At 37.6% G+C, this 16,233-nt stretch overlaps 1 protein-coding gene across 1 annotated transcript in view; it reads right to left on the reverse strand.

Annotated features, from left to right (window-relative positions):
- CFAP47 (cilia and flagella associated protein 47) overlaps nucleotides 1-16,233 on the reverse strand; it is a 635,949-nt gene that overhangs the window by 405,799 nt on the left and 213,917 nt on the right. Inside the window, exons 36-37 of the mRNA XM_074968655.1 lie at nucleotides 4,995-5,129; nucleotides 4,225-4,337 (exon numbers count right to left, since the gene is read on the reverse strand). Of these exons, the coding sequence (XP_074824756.1) occupies nucleotides 4,225-4,337; nucleotides 4,995-5,129 (248 nt within the window). The remainder of the gene's footprint in view (nucleotides 1-4,224; nucleotides 4,338-4,994; nucleotides 5,130-16,233) is intronic.

A 16,233-nucleotide genomic window follows, 5' to 3' on the forward strand; every position in this document is an offset into this window, starting at 1 on the left:
ATCTGAGATGTTTTTGGTACTTGAGAACTATATGTATTATAAACGTCCACAAAGTCAAGAGCACAGTAAAGCTGATCAAAATAGAAGATATAGATTTAGGTCATCTTGATGTAAGGTTGCTCAAAGTCAGAAAAGATTCAGAGGCAATTGATGTAAGGTTGTCCTAAGCCACAGTAGTTTAGAGGCAATATGTGTAACGCTGTGGTCAGTCCAAAATGTGGGGGAAGCTTGTATTGGTAGTTCTGAACCAGGGTGACATACATATAAAAAATTTAACTTATTAAGTGGGGGGTTGAGGAATATATGAATACTGCTAATTAACTATTAACTACTACTAACTGTAAAATAAACATTAATCATTCAATATTTGTATATAATCACTTTGCATAGTGCTTTACAGAGACTGAAGGGAGGCATGGCCCTTGTCCCGGACAGCCTGCAATCTAAATTTGACAAACAGAGAGAGCAAACAAAACGGACAGAGGAAAGTGGTAGGTAAAGGAGAGTTAAAACAAAATGGAAACAACGGATCAGGAATGGAAACAATGTAAAGAAGAGTTAATAGTACAGGTGTGTAAGTCATTGGCAGCATGGAAAGCAAAAATTGTGGTTTTTAAAGAGGGAGAGAAAGAATGTTTGGTGCACGAAGAGGAATGTCGTGTCAAGCCTGGAGAGCACCACAAAAAAAAAGATACAGAATTGAGAATAAGAGAAAATGAAGGGAGCAACAAGAGAAGAGTGGTCAGAACACAAGATATGATTAGTGAGTGATGGCAGATCTATATGGGGCAGAGCTGTGCAGAACCATAAGAGCAAGGCTGAGAAATATGGAAGACAGAAAAGCAAATCTAGGGGTTACCAGATATTCTCTAGCCTTCATCAATTGAAAACTCCACTCCAGTGGTGCTCAGAAAAGTTGAGTTTATGAGAAACGTGCTTAATTGCTTTCAGATAAAGAGGTCAGGTTTTTAGCTGGTATAAATCAGTGTAGCTTGACTTCAGTGGAGCTATGCTCCAATTTATGCTGTGATTTGTTTCATCACCAGACCAACACAGGATCAAGGGAGCACAAAGGAGGTTTAAAGTCACATCTTCTCCCATGCTCAGTGTCAAATGTAAACTCAGACAAAACTAGCCTTTTGTCTTCTCATGGAACAACTTCAGATAACCCTATTTATTCTCTCACTACTGAAGTAGTGAACTCCATTCCAAACTCACTGCTGTGGGCATGTTTGTTATAAAGTGTTCATTGAGGTCTGAAAATCATTATTAGCTTAATCTTGTACAGTCCATCATCATAGAACAAACAAACAACCCAGCTTTAAACCTCTGTATTTTTAATTTAATTAAGCAAATTTAGTTTTCTGCATAGGAAAAGTCAGAAAAAAGTTGTTTTTTATTGGGAGTGACATAGGTTCATAGAATTTCAAATCTGAAAGGACCCTTAAATGATCTAGTCTGACTTCCTGGATATCATGTCATTACATTTAACTCATATCCCTGTACTGAGCCCAGTAACTTGGTTTAGCTAAAGCATATCTTCCAGAAAGACATCTAATCTTGATTTGAAGACATGTGTTCCAGTAGTTAATCACCCTCACTGTTAAAAATTTGTGCCTAATTTTTAGTTTGAATTAATCTAGCTTCAGCTTCTAGCCATGGGTTCTGGGTCGGGCCTTTTTCTTTTAAAGACCCCTTTAGTACTCACTATTTTCTCGCCTGAGTATTTGTACATTGTAAACAAGCTACCTGTTCTTTTTGATAAACTAAACAGATTGAGCTCCAAGTCAAGTTCCAAGTAAAAGACATTTTCTTCAGCCTTTACATCATTTTTGTGGCTTTTTTCTTCATTCTTCCCACTTATTAAACATCCCTTTTTAGAACGTGGACACCAAAACTGTATGCAGTATTCCAGCATTGGTCTTATCAATGCTTTACACAGAAGAAATAAATCACCTCCCTATTCCTACTCACTACTCCATCATTCATAACTTTTAGAAATTCTAATGATTTTTTACTATTGGCTGCATGTCTCTCTCAAACTGAAGTCCCCCATAACAATACAATTCTTCTTTCCACACATTACAGACAGGTAACTAAGGAGTAACAGATCCTGAGGTCTGTAGCAGAATCCTGCCAGTACCCTTTCCTGGGCTTTAATAGTTAGCACACTGATTCATATATAGTCAAGATCCTGTGGTTTTGAGTTATCAATAACCCTGAAGCAGGTAATGGTGTCTTTAATATAGAATGCCATTCCCCACCTCTTTTATGCCCTCTATCCTTCCTGAATAGGTTATTACCAGTGATTTTAACATTCCAGTCACGGAAATAATCCCACCAGGTTTCAGTAATGCAAATTATATCATTTTTGTTCTCATCAGAGGCATTGGAAATTCTCATTTGCTTCTAACCCAGACTCTTTGCATTGGTCTTCCTATGTAGAACTCAGTTAGAAGCCACTCTCTCTCCTTTACTTCCTTACAGACCCTAAGTCTTTCTACAGTAGACATCAGAAAGTTCTCTTTGAGTAACGCTCCTGCAGTGATACCTTGAAGAAAAGCATAGAGCCCAGACATAATCAATTAAATAGAGATTGTAGCTTAGTCATCACTTTACTAATATTTCTCTAGAAATTAAAAACAAAGTTAAGAGATTGTATTCTAATATAAAGAATCTACCTCATCTGTATTTCCCTGCTTTAGGTTATTACATTTTATATTCCACCCCATATTAACAAAGCTATTAATTATATCTTACAAAATGTTTAGCTTAGTGGCCAGTGAGTATAAACAAGATTATGTTACCATAAACTGTGTTCAGGGCTGTACACAGGAGTCACCAATGGATGATTAACTTTTGAGTCAGCTTTCATTTCCATGCATTTATCCAAGATGTCTGCTACAGTATTTAATGCCAGTCTTCAAGAAAAACTTGTATATATTTAGTTGTGTCTTTTTATGTACTTCAAAAGGTGAAGTGAAAAACAACCACGGTATTGAATTTCAATAAAAAATACATTCTATTTTCAAAGATTACCTTTTTAATTTTTATCTAAAGCAATTGTAAGGAAAACAATCAAATTAGCCGCAAAGGTCAATGATAACATAGCATTACCGATTTATACTTTCTGTATATATTTATAATAGGGGTGTTATTTAATATACGCTTTTTGATCATCTTAATAGAACAATATATTTATGCTGACCCTTCTTTGAATTTTTAAAAGGAAACTGTCTTCATTGACAATACTTTTTATATTTACTCCTTCTACCAGCTTGAATAGTTTATTTTCCTACAAACTGTGACCTTTGCTTTCCACACATGGATTCATTTCATTTGCACTTCAATTGTCCAGATGATCCAGCATCACTTACTTCTAGTGGGACTACTCATCACATCTGGTATTTTGCAGTTAAACTACATATACTGAAAGACCTGTACCCAGATATATGACCAATCACAAACAAAGTGCAGAATATTCAACAATCAAACACAGAGGAAGCAGGACACATGCTAGACATAGAAGTTGGGTTTTCAGCTAGTAAATATCCATTGAAACAACAGTTTCTAAACATTTTTAATCCCTTTGTAATCCTTACATCAGTTAAGTTTCAGAAATTAAAGGTATAAAAAGAATGACATATTGTAGCTTACAATTCTCATCTTGTGGAACTGGGAAGAGGTTAGTTAACAACACTATTAAAGCCTTGACATGCCCTCTTAACCTTTCAATCCTGCTAGAGTATAACAGTGAGAAATCAAAACAAAACAGCCTATGAGAAATTATTCTTAGCTGCACAATCTCACCTAATGTGTTAATGTCAAAAAGTTGGATGGACTTGCTAAGGGACATGGTTAGCTCTAGTTGGAAAAAAAAAAAGCTTTAGAACAGTAGATCCAGCTCAAGCTTAAAGCTTTCATCATGATGGGCACAAAAACATTTACCAGGAGAGAGGACCTCCCTGCTATGACTGAAGATATGTACTCTGAGTTCTGTGAAGCTAATCTGCAAATGTGCCATTGATGAGTTACTCTGGATTCACACCAATTTCACAAGGAACAGAATTTGATCCTTATACTGTTTATTCTTTGTCTGTGTTTATAAGTGAACACATTCTATTGTTCCTCTATAAACCAAGCTTACAGATTTCTTTTATACTTACACATTGCTAAATCTATCAGGACGTCACATTCAATAAAACTAGACAGATGGCTACTTACTTGGGGGCAATGATGACAGTGTTTCCTTTAGGCAATAAGAAATCAGCAGACTCTCTTCCTACAATTGTAGCATTGTATAGCAAAGGTTTAAGGCTTGGGTTTTTCAGACGCACCTATCACAACAATCGATAAAAGTTATTCTATTTTTACTTATGTACCTTTAGAATTGAAACATGCATCCATTGCTCAGTCTTTGGGGGCACACATGTTAAGTATAACAGAATATACCATTTAGCTACAAATAAAGTAATCAGACTCTCATCATGGAATAAAACCTTTAAACATATATCAATATAGTGCAGTGTTTTGTGCCATTCTTGTGGATCTGCTAGGAAATGCATATAGAACTAAGCAGATCACATATTTCCACCGGGAGAGCAGACTCTCTTCCCTCAGATCTTTCAACCACTGTTTCTCCTTGCAGTATCGCTCCCATTGGATCCTGCAAGCATTGTAACCCCACTTCAGCAGTTACTCTCTAGTTGCTCTCTCTCTGATCCCAGAAAGCCACAACTAGACTTGTGGAGAAGCTCCTGCACTGATTGAAAGCAGTGTGGAAACAGCTGTGGAAGTCAGGACCTCAAATCTGAAGAAAAGAAAAGAGGGGCCATTCTTCCTCATTCTATAGTCTCTGTATTGAGTAGCAGAGCAGAACATGTGATCCATTAATACAAAAATGTGTGCTTTATGTATGTGTAATATATATTCCCCATAAATGGTAAATTTTAGTGCTGGGAGTGACTCAGACCGAAATCCAGATATATCAATACCTGTCTAACAACAGTAGCATGGAGAGCTCCAGTAAACTCAACAGTCTTCGTGGGTAAATATTGAGGGAGCCTTTCATACAAATAGACGCAGAGCATAAGCATCATGACTGGGTTTGGATCACAGATGTCGGTGGCCTAATTTTAAAAAGGAAAAAAAGAACAATGACCACCGGATATTTAGTCTAATCTCATGTGTATAATTGATAGTGATTTATTAAGATACAGAATTCAAAATGTAAAATACCTCATTAATATGCACACTTGTTTTCAAATTGCTCTTTTAAAAAAAAAAAAGTTTTGAGTTCATTGCATAACTGATATGAACAATTGTATTACCATCTTGACTATGAATCTTTTCTCAGCATATGAAAATGCCAAGAGGATCAATGACATAGTCTAGTAAGAAAACTCATGAACTATACAATGAAATGAAGAAAGTTACTGTGCACCTTTCTTCCATAGTTTGGGGGGAAACAAGCATTATTTGACTAGAAAGGGAATATAACAGAAAAAGTAAATAAAACTCAGTGATTGGAGAAATACATTTCTTAAGCAGTTTTCTAATAAATCAACTTTTATTTAACATTTACCTTTTAAAATTTCCTAACCAAACTCATACTTATTATTTCTACATAAACATTTTTAAAGTTACAATTTTCTGTAAAATTAAAGTTACTACATGACAATACAATAACACCTATCTCTTACAGAGCCCTTTACAAATGGAAGTTGGTATCATTACCTCCTCAATATATTTGTTTTGAGAAAAATATCAATTCAGATGACAAGAAATGCATATCAGGTTAAGTCTTTATTGCTCAAAGACTTTAAATAGGTCATTCTTTACAGAAAGCTAAAACTCTTATGCCAAGTGTCTGCATGGACTTTTCCCACCCTTCATCAGCTAATGAAGAAATTAAAATTCTTAGTTTATAAGACCAGAAGGGATCACTGTGATCATCTAGTCTGACCTTCTGCATAGCACAGGCCACAGAACTTCTCTGAATTAATTCCTGTTTTAAAGAGAGCCAATGTAAATATACTATCCTTTCTTGATGTAACAGTTGCCAGTGACTAAGCATCCAACCCCACCACTGGCAATTTGTTCTAAATGTTAATTAACCTCACTGTCAAAAATTTGCGCCTTGTTTCTAATCTGAATTTGTTTAGCTTCAACTTCCAACCACTGAACTATTTTATACCTTTCTCTGCCAGACTGAAGAGCCTACCATTTAACTTTTGTTCCCCCGTGTAGGTACTCACAAACTGTGATGAAGTCATCCCTTAATGTTCTCTTTGTTAGGATAAACATACTCAGCTCCTAGAGTCTATCACTATAAGGCACATTTTCCAATCATTTAATCATTCTTGTGTCTCTTTTCTGAACCCTCTTCCATTTATCAAAATCTTTCTTGAATTGTGGACACCAGAACTGACACAGTATTCTAGCAGGGGTCACACAAGTGTCAAATACAGAGGTAATAGTATAGCCTTCCTATTCCTACTTTGTATTCCCATTTATACATTCAATATTCCTGTTTATGCATCCAAGAATTGCATTAGCCCTTTTGGCCACATCACTACACTGGGAACTCATTTTCAGCTGGTTACCCACCATGACCCTAGCTCTTTTTCAGAGTCACTGCTTCCCATGATAGATTCCTCCAATATTATGGAAGTGCATTCCCAAATACATCATGTGTTCATGAAAGGTATGACTACAGGGTGGGGAAAATAACATTAAAAGCAAAATAATCTTTGCTGAGGGAAAAGGCTTCCTCCTTCGTACTTCCCATGGGTCAGCTGGGGGGCAGGCGTGTCATAGAGAGCACAGGAGAGAGAAGCTCCCTCCTCTCTGCTCTGGTGCCCGGACACACACAGCCCCAGGCAGCTGGGTGCAGCCATTACAAGAAAAATCCATCTAAGCCTCTGCAGTCCTTTCCTGAGCTTTACTGTTCTGTAGGGATGGTGCACGCACAGTCCTGTCACATGTCAGACCTGTGAAGTGATAGAGCATGCTCATTTACTCTGGGAGGATGGCCCATATCCATATGTGAAGGGATGGCTCATGCTCAGTTGCTTTGTGGAGATGGTGCATGTGCAGTATGGTTGGCACTAGGATATGTGAAAAGCTTGAGCATGCTCAGGACAAAATCCTTGGAGAATTCTGCTGCTACTCTAAATCGTCTCTACCGTGCATGTGCAAACTGCAATTTTTAAAGGCTTATAACTTGGCCACATTTGGCACATTTTCATGGTTATGGCAAAAGGCATATCCCTGACACAAAGGCCACCCTCTATCAATTTCAAGTCCCTGCTCCAAAGCATGGGAGCCTTAGAGCTTTCCAAAGAAAAGGTTGCCAAAATATTTTTAACATTCAAAACCAAAATGTTTTCTTAGCCTCATTCTCAGAAACAGCTGAACAGTTTGGGCTGAATCTTTTTTTTTTTTTTTAAAAAGCAAGGTGGGAATGGAAAATTTCAGCCCAAATGGTCTGGCAAAGTTATAAGCCACTGTTGAAAAGGGTCTTATGGGAAGCACTGGGCAATCTTAATAATAAACCATGCTACTAGCACTATCTATAATTCAAAGTAGACCCTCTTCAGACTACCTGCAAGGACTCAGCTCGCTTCTGAATCCTCTTGTCCTCCCCGCTATCTGTGAAGACTTCAGGTCTCCCCTGCTCCTGACAGGTGAAAGATCCACCAGCCAAATCCAGGGTGCATCTCCTTTGAGAACTGGCCCTTTTAGTCTTTTAACCTTAACTCTGCCTCCACAATGCTGCAAGGAAGGTAAAAACCCCTCCTTGCCAATTTGTCTTGATGGAAAGTAATTCCTTCCTGATCCCAAAAGCTGGCAATTGGTCAGACCCACAGCATGCTGAAAATGTAACTCAATATAATTCTACGGCAGGGCAAGAGAAGCAGGGCAACAATAGTAGCAACTGGGAAGGCTTTAAATTGAGAGGGAGGGCTGTGAGAAACAATCAGCTCTCCTCCTCCCACAATTGGCCAATGGGAAACAGATAAGACCCTCCCCTAGGCACACTCCCATATGCACTCCGAGGTGCAAGGGGGAGAAATTAGGCTACTAGATAGGCTCTCCCCCTCTGCCTCCAACCAGGAGCTGGTCATCCTCCTGCTGGTCTGATCAAATCTCTCCCACCCTCTGCCCCCATCCCAGAGATGGGGAAGGCACAGGGGCATTCCTATGGCAAGTAAAACATTTTCCCTCACTGGTTATTGTATTTTTAATTAAATGTTATATGCTATCCAAAAGTTAAGAATATATACTGAATTTTTTAAGCAACAATAAAATCAAAGTCTGGATCTTACAAGAACAGCTCTCTCACAGAAATACAAATACAGTACTACAGAAATACTATTATTTTCCTGCATAAACCTTTAAAGCCCATTTATTAAAAGAATACACCAAAACGTGGAGTCATTAGCCCAGCAATTGCTTTTCCAAGTGCACAGTATGAACACTGATTACACACTGATGCCCTTCAGTGTTGAGATATTTGAGTATATCTACCCACCCTTGTACCTCTACGTTTATATTACTAGGATTTAATCTTGCAAATATTTGCTCAGAAGACTAGTCCATTAAAATCAGTACCATTATTTATGCGAGTAACAGTGTTTAGGATCAGGCCCTTAACCATATCACTTTGTCTGTAGAAGAAGAAACACAGATGTCAATGGCCTTATTTTATTTAAGTAACTCAGAAACTAGCAGATCCCCAAACAGATTTATAGGGGACCTTGAACACCCTGCATCAAGATCAAGAGTTTTACCCTCCAGTCAAATTGGAAACTGGCCTGTTTACATACACTGAACTGACAATGATTGTACTGTTGTATTGCCACCTCAATTTAAGTAAGCATTTACCTTTAATTAATTGTTGTAAGGTCATAACAAGTTAGTTTTCTAGGGAAATAAATTAATGCTTACGCTGTGGGATGGATTATGCCTTTTAGGCACTTCCCTGTACAAGGAAGGGGCCTTGGAAGGTACTGAGAGAGGTTGCACTGATGCCAGAACTCCACAAAGGATTCTGACTAAGCCAAAATTCTTCCTACACGCTCAGGCCATTGTAGAAGTGAACCACCCCACCTCCTTTAGGAAGCCTGGTGCCATCAGATGAAAGTCATGGAGCACCACTATTCCATAACTATATTGTGAGTGACTCTTGTGCATCTAATCCCTCCTTTGCCCAATTATAGTCTGAACCTGAATATACAATTCTGCCACTAGCTGCAAGTAAAATCACACTATCTTCTATATCAGCAATTCTCAAACTGTGGCCTGCAGAGCACTTACTAGTAGTCCACTGAGCTCAGGCTAGTAACTTTGTGCTAGCTCACTTCCTACCAAAATGTATTAAAATAAGACAAAACACATTATAGGATTTCCTAATATTTTCCCATATAAGCAATTGTTATGGGAATAATTGCATAAAGAAAGAATGGAAAGTGGTCTACTGGACAATCTCTCTATTAAGATGAGGTCCAAACTAAGATAATGTTTAAGATCGCTTGTTTGATATGATCACTAAACATAATGTGGGCCTAATATACCATTGGTTTCACTGTAACACTAATCTAAGACAAAATGCAGTTAGAGTCATTTACGCTGGGCGTTTATAAAAAGGAAAATATTCATCTACACGTGACACGTTCCACCACCTTCATATTAAGTCTGATCTCCTTGAAAGATTCAGAACATGTGCCTGATTTTCCAAAGGATTGAATTCTCAAATATACTCTCTTCAGATCTGCAAGACAGTGTAATCTGTCATTTTTCAGATAAAAAACCTTAAAGGGCCCATTTCCAATATTATCACAAAATTCTTCTGAAAGTTACTTACAACCTTGAGGCAAAGAGTCTGATGTTAACAGAGAATATGCTTAGCAAACCTTAAAAAAAGTTAATAACCATGGATGGCCATTTGGTTACGGGAATTACCTGGCTTCAGCCAAGTTCCAAGAAAGATATTAATTCAGTCAGTCCTAACTGCTTGAAGGAAAGGGGTATTTAAGTGATTCTACAGTAAAAGGAATCATTTTCCTAACAAAACTTAACTTTTTAGCTATTTAAGCAAGTTCTGAATTACTCTGTTCCCAACAGATATACTAACGCTTCAGCTCAAGGCCCATCCTGAGTGGCTTGATCAGGTACTGAGAAGAGTCTTAGTGGTATTAAAGGTCATTCTCTCACCAAGACCCAGAAGCAGCGCTCTTCCATGGCAGAAAAAGCCCTGTATGCCTCTAATGTCTACCCCACTAGGGGCGGAAGAACAGAGGAATGACACAGCAGCAGATCCTCTGACCCTGCCACTGCAACTGTCACAAAGGGAATCCCTGCTCCAAGCTACTCAAAGGACGCACACACTTTGTCTAGCCTGCCCCCGACACCGTACCTCCCACATCCAGCCTCCTCCTCCGAGTGATGTAATTGTATCTGTTTTGCTGGTGAATTTGGAACTGTAAGCCAGAATAGAATGGATGAGCAACAGCAGACATTATTATAATCCTGATCTGTACATTATTCAGACAATATTTTAACTGAATGTAGCATATGTCATTGTAGTTCCATTAAGGGCAGATTGTAGAGCTTAAAGATGGTTATGAATGACCTGCAGGTTCCATGTTCTCTATATTATGATGAAACTGCTGTCGGAAGACTTTGGTAGAACACTGCTCACCTGCCAGAGGTATTACAAGTGGTATTTAAGTGCATTTGTATTACAAAAAGAAAAAAAATTCTATGCATCAAAGCAAGTGTTCATCAAACTGTGCAGCTCACCTTTTCCAGGGAATATGCAAACAAGTATTTAATAAAACAACTTTTCCTTGGTAGGATATTTTTACTGAGAACACAGAAGAGTATTATAAAACAGCTTTGTTTTTTTTTTTTTTTTTTGCTGAGTCCTAAATGTGTAAATGACTCAACAAGAAGAAAAAGTAAGCTTGCCCTGACAATATATTTTTTAAAAATTAATTATTTTTTATTAATTTAAACAAAAACAAACATTACCTGGGGAAAAGGGTAAAAGGTGGGCCGATAACACTCCATTACATCCTTATTTAAAAATACATACATCAAGGGAGACTTGAATGTGTCTACTCAGCTTTAAGAGAAAAATGTTAAATTAATGAAATAAAATTCAGTTTAAAATAATGAAAAAATCCTCCTTGCTTTGTGTATTGAAGGGAAAACAGGAGTTGCATGGAATTAACAATCAATCTCTGTTATTCTTAATCATACTCTAAGTATTTTGATACCTAAATATGTACAAAGAAGATGCCTTGGTCACACTGTAGGCATTTTTGCCATGACTTTAATGACAACAAATCATATGGCAACATAAATAATGATATATGCCAGCAGCTAATCCAATGGCAAACCCAAGTCAACACAGCCCCCGTCCTCCAAAAGACAATTTCTCCCCATGATAAAATAATCACTCCCACAAATTCCTACTTCCACCAAATCTAAATTAATAGATAAGCCTTTCAACATACCCTGAATGTCACTAACGTGGTATATTTCAGAGTAAGAACAGGGGACAGGTTCCTAAGCTGAAGGTTTACACAGAAAAGTTCCTCGTAGATTAAGGGGACCCTAACTCTAGTCCCTTTGCTGATCCTACTTGTGGTACTATTAGGTGGGTGAGGTAATATCTTTTACTGGATCAACTTCAGTTGGTGACAGAGACAAGTTTTCGAGTTTGCACAGAGCTCTTCCTCAGGTCTGGGAAAGGCTAAATACAAGATGGACCAGATTGTTTAGCAAAACTAGTTAGCACATATTCTAAAGGACCATTCAAGGTAGAGTGGCCTATTACACCTCTGCAGTCATAAAACAAAAAGAGAGGGTTAGTGAGTTACAGATTGTTGCAATAAACCATAAGTCCACTGTATCTGTTCAGTCCATGATTTCTGATGTCTAGTTGAGTAATGAATTTAACCTCCCAGGCACTTTCGAATGTGTTGTGCAGATTTCCTTTAAGGATCAGGATTGATAGGTCACCCCTAAAGGTTGTGAGAAGTGTTCACCCACGGGTGATACAGGGTTTTTGTCTTTTATCGGTTTCCTGTGTGAGTTCATTCGAAAGCGTAGTAATTGTCTGGTTTCACCCAGAATAATGCATACAATTATGGTATTAGAGCATGGAGACAGAGTCATTCACAAAGTGAGATTTAGCTATCTTTTCTGAATACAACAAGAAAACAATAAGCAGCGGCCATATTTATTTTGGGGAAGACTGCATTTTAAAAATGCATCTAGTTACTCTAGCTAGATGCTAACTTGGCTCCCAAGTATTTAAAAATTGAAATAAACAACACTCCACATAGGTCTTAAAAATGAATATGAAATAGGAGATTCCTTTCATTTATTTATCAGAAGGGCTTATTTTGTTTTGTTTTTTGTCACCATGATGCTCATATATTTTACTAGTTAGCTACAAGAGTACAAAAATCCTTAAGTTGGATCTAGTTTTTGCAATGGAACTAAATTTTCATCACTTAGGAACACCCCTGCGCCTTGGTCAGCACAGTGAAATTTTTAATCAGGAGGACCCACATAGTGTGGTTGCTTAATATACAGTCACAAGTATTTGAATTGATCCTTAAAAGAGCCAAGTATATTTCAGGAGACTGAAAATGAACACTGTTGAACAGCTGTACTCCAGAAAATGAAAAAGCAGAGAAGAATGGAGCACAGATGGATATATTTTGAGAAACATTTGGGCAAACCACCACGTTATAGTGCAAAGATACGTTTTTCTTGACAATAGCCAAACTGATTTCTTCAAGTTAGCGATGTGTTTGGTTCATACTAAACTGTCTTCTGATTCACATCCACCATATGATTGATTTTCATTTCCAGTAGTACTCAAACTCCATTAAAATAAATATCAAAGTGCATTACTCTGTACCCACGTTGATTTTGACAGCTTGTGCACAGTTTTACACACTTTTATTCCACATTGCTTTCTAAATAAAGCATTAATGTTGAATTTCATCCAAAGTGCCAGCCCAACTCTAAAATAAAATTTGGGACTCATTACAATCAAATCACTAGCTGAACAGGGAAACCGAGGTTTTTAGCAGTGCTTAGTAGTAACTTTTCATATCTGTGAAATATTTGCAAGTTTTGATCCTTTTTCACCACAGACTGATATCAGTGAGGTGATTCACACTATCTTGATGGGTAGGCTTGAGGACCTCATGATGTAGCAATGCCTATCAAGGAAAATAAGTTTTCTCAACCACTTTTGTACCATGATTGGGGTTGGTGTAAAGACACAATAAAGAAATCTAAAAACATGCCAGACATTGTGTTTACCAGACATCATCCCACCTCTAACATGAGCTCTCACAGGAGCAGTCCTTCAACACCTAACCTAAGACTTTCCCTTGTGGTCACAAGTTCATCACAGTTTCAACTCAGAACTAGCACGCAGTCTTATGGGGCCGTAGTTGACCCATTCCTTCCAACCCTACCCTAAGGCCTGATGCCCTCCATCGATCAAAGGTCCTGTCCCATTTGCTGAGTCAGAAAGAAGGCCCTCAGCCAGTTTAAAACCAAGCTATTTATACAATGTCAGTTGGTCCCTGGAGAATCCAGTCAGAACTAGTACATAGGTATCTCTTTGGCATGAGGGGGGCTCAAAGGGCTGATAACAGAGAAAGTATATTAGCACATCTCTCCTACAAGAGAAGGTATCTCTAATTCCACAACAACACATATACTAGTACATTTTTAACACAATGGGCCCCTAAGGTATTAACCCTAATTTAATAGGATTTAACCTAATACAATAAAGTTTCTTCAGGATATTGTCAGTCTGTTACAGGTTCTTTTACTCAAGTTCATACATCATCAGCATATATGAGAAGTTGGGATCATTTTCTCCAGTGTTCAACAAGCCAAGTTGAGAAGGGACATACCTTACACAAAACACACTTCTGAGTGATAGTTTTTAGCTATGAACGTTCCAAGTAACAACTAGGATTACTATAACTAGAAAAAGTTAGAGGAAAAATATTTCTATTTTTCTCTACTTGATTCATTATCACAGCATGTACAGTCACGGTTTCATGGCCTCCACTGCATACTCAGTTTTCCCTTTGGTTTGTGTGGCTCTTTCATACAGCAACAGGGCAGAGAAAAAATTAAAATATAGGAAAATGTGATTGCAAATCCTCCAAAATTTGCAGGGGGATTCAGGGACCAGAAGGTATTTTCATCTCCTATTTTAAATTGTCTAGTTTCTAAGTTAACAATTTTCTTTTAATTTGCTTAGATGCATCTGCAGAGTCTTTCAGAGCTCTGGTTTACTAACCTAAACAGTTTCGTGTCATCAGAAAATTGAAATAACTCAATGTACAGATTCCAAAGCCAGGCGGAACCATTAGGTATATCTACATTGCAAAAAAAAAAAAAAAAGTGTCGGGGGGGGCACCAGGCAGTGAGTCTCAGAGCTCAGGGCAACTGACTTGGGCTCATGCTGCAGTGCAGTTGTAAACACTGTGATCATCTAGTCAAACTCCTCTGTAATACACACCATAGAGCTTCCCCGAAATAATTCCTAGAGCATATCTTTTAGAAAAACATTCAATCTTGACTTTAAAATTGTCAGTGATGGAGAATCCATCACAACCCATAGTAAATTGTTCCAATGGTTAATTATTCTCACTGTTTAAAATGTGCACCTTATTTCCAGTCTGAATTTGTCTAGCTTCAACTTCTAGCTATTGGATCTGTTATAACTTTCTCTGCTACACTGAAGAGGCTACTATTACATATCTGCTCCCCATTTAAATATGTACAGACTGTAATCGAGTCACCCTTTAACCTTTTCTTTGTTAAGCTAAACGGATTGACCTGCTTGAGTCTATATAAGGCCTGTTGTATAATCCTTTAATCATTTTTGTGGCTCTTTTCCCAACCCAATTTATCAACATCCTTCTTGAATTGTGGGCACCAGACCTTGAATTGTGGGCACAGTATTCCAATAGTGGTTACATCTATGCCAAATACAGAGGTGAAACAACCTCTTTAATCTTGCTGCAGATTCCCCTGTTTATGCATACAGAGATTGCTTTAGCTATTTTGGCCAAAATGTTGCACTGGCAGATCATGTTCACCTGATTATCCACCATGACTCCAAAATCTTTTTCAGAGTCACTGCTTCCCAGGATAGAGTCTGCCATTCTTTTAAGTATGGCCTACATTCTTTGTTGCTAGATACATAAATTTACATTTAACCATACTAAAATACATACTGTCTGCTAATGTCTAGCTTACCAGGCAATCCAGGCTCCTCTGAATCAGTGGCCTGTCCTCTTATTTACCACCCCCTTCATTTTCCTGTCATCTACATACTTTATCAGTGATGATTTTATGTTTCCTTCCAGGTCATTAATAAAAAATGTTAAACAACATAGGGTCAAAAACCAATCACTGCAGAAGCCCACTATAAGCACACCTGTTCGATGATGACTCCTCTTTTACAACTACATTTTGAGACCTATCAGTTAGCCACTTTTAATCCATTTAATATGTACTCTGTTAATTTTAAATCTTTCTAGGTTTTTTATCAAAATGTCATGTGTACCAACTCAAAGACCTTGTAGAAGTTTAACACTATAGTACATTTATCAACCAAACTTGTAATCTCAGCTAACTTAATATATATATTTTTAACAGTATCTATTTTTCATAAACCCATGCTTGACAGATGTGGCAATTTTCTGCAATATCCTGGATTAATTTTATTAAATTAAGTATCAGCGGGTAGCCATGTTAGTCTGTATCCACAAAGTGGGTTTTTTACCCATGAAAGCTTATGCCCAAATAAATCTGTTAGTCTTTAAGGTGCCACCGGACTCCTTGTTTTTTTATTAAATTAAGTGTATGTATCTTAGGAGTTCATTGCATTAAAAATGCATATGTTTATACATTATTGAGAGATTGTGTGTAATGTCCCTAGAAGGGAGACCTGACTAAAGTAAACCCTGGGAAGTGTTATGAGCGTCTAAGGACTATTTGAAATAATGTGAACTTTTAAAGTAGGTTTCCTAGGAAATCTCTAGGGCAGGGTATATCCCAGTGTAGCTCCTCCATTTATGCAAAAACCCAGCCTTTTTTGAAGCTATAGCCTGAGAAGAAACCCGTTGTCTCTGAATTACCTATTCCCAGATCAAAGACTCTGGCTATATA

Source organism: Natator depressus, chromosome 1, assembly GCF_965152275.1.
Source record: "Natator depressus isolate rNatDep1 chromosome 1, rNatDep2.hap1, whole genome shotgun sequence".
Taxonomy (NCBI): Eukaryota; Metazoa; Chordata; order Testudines; family Cheloniidae; genus Natator; species Natator depressus.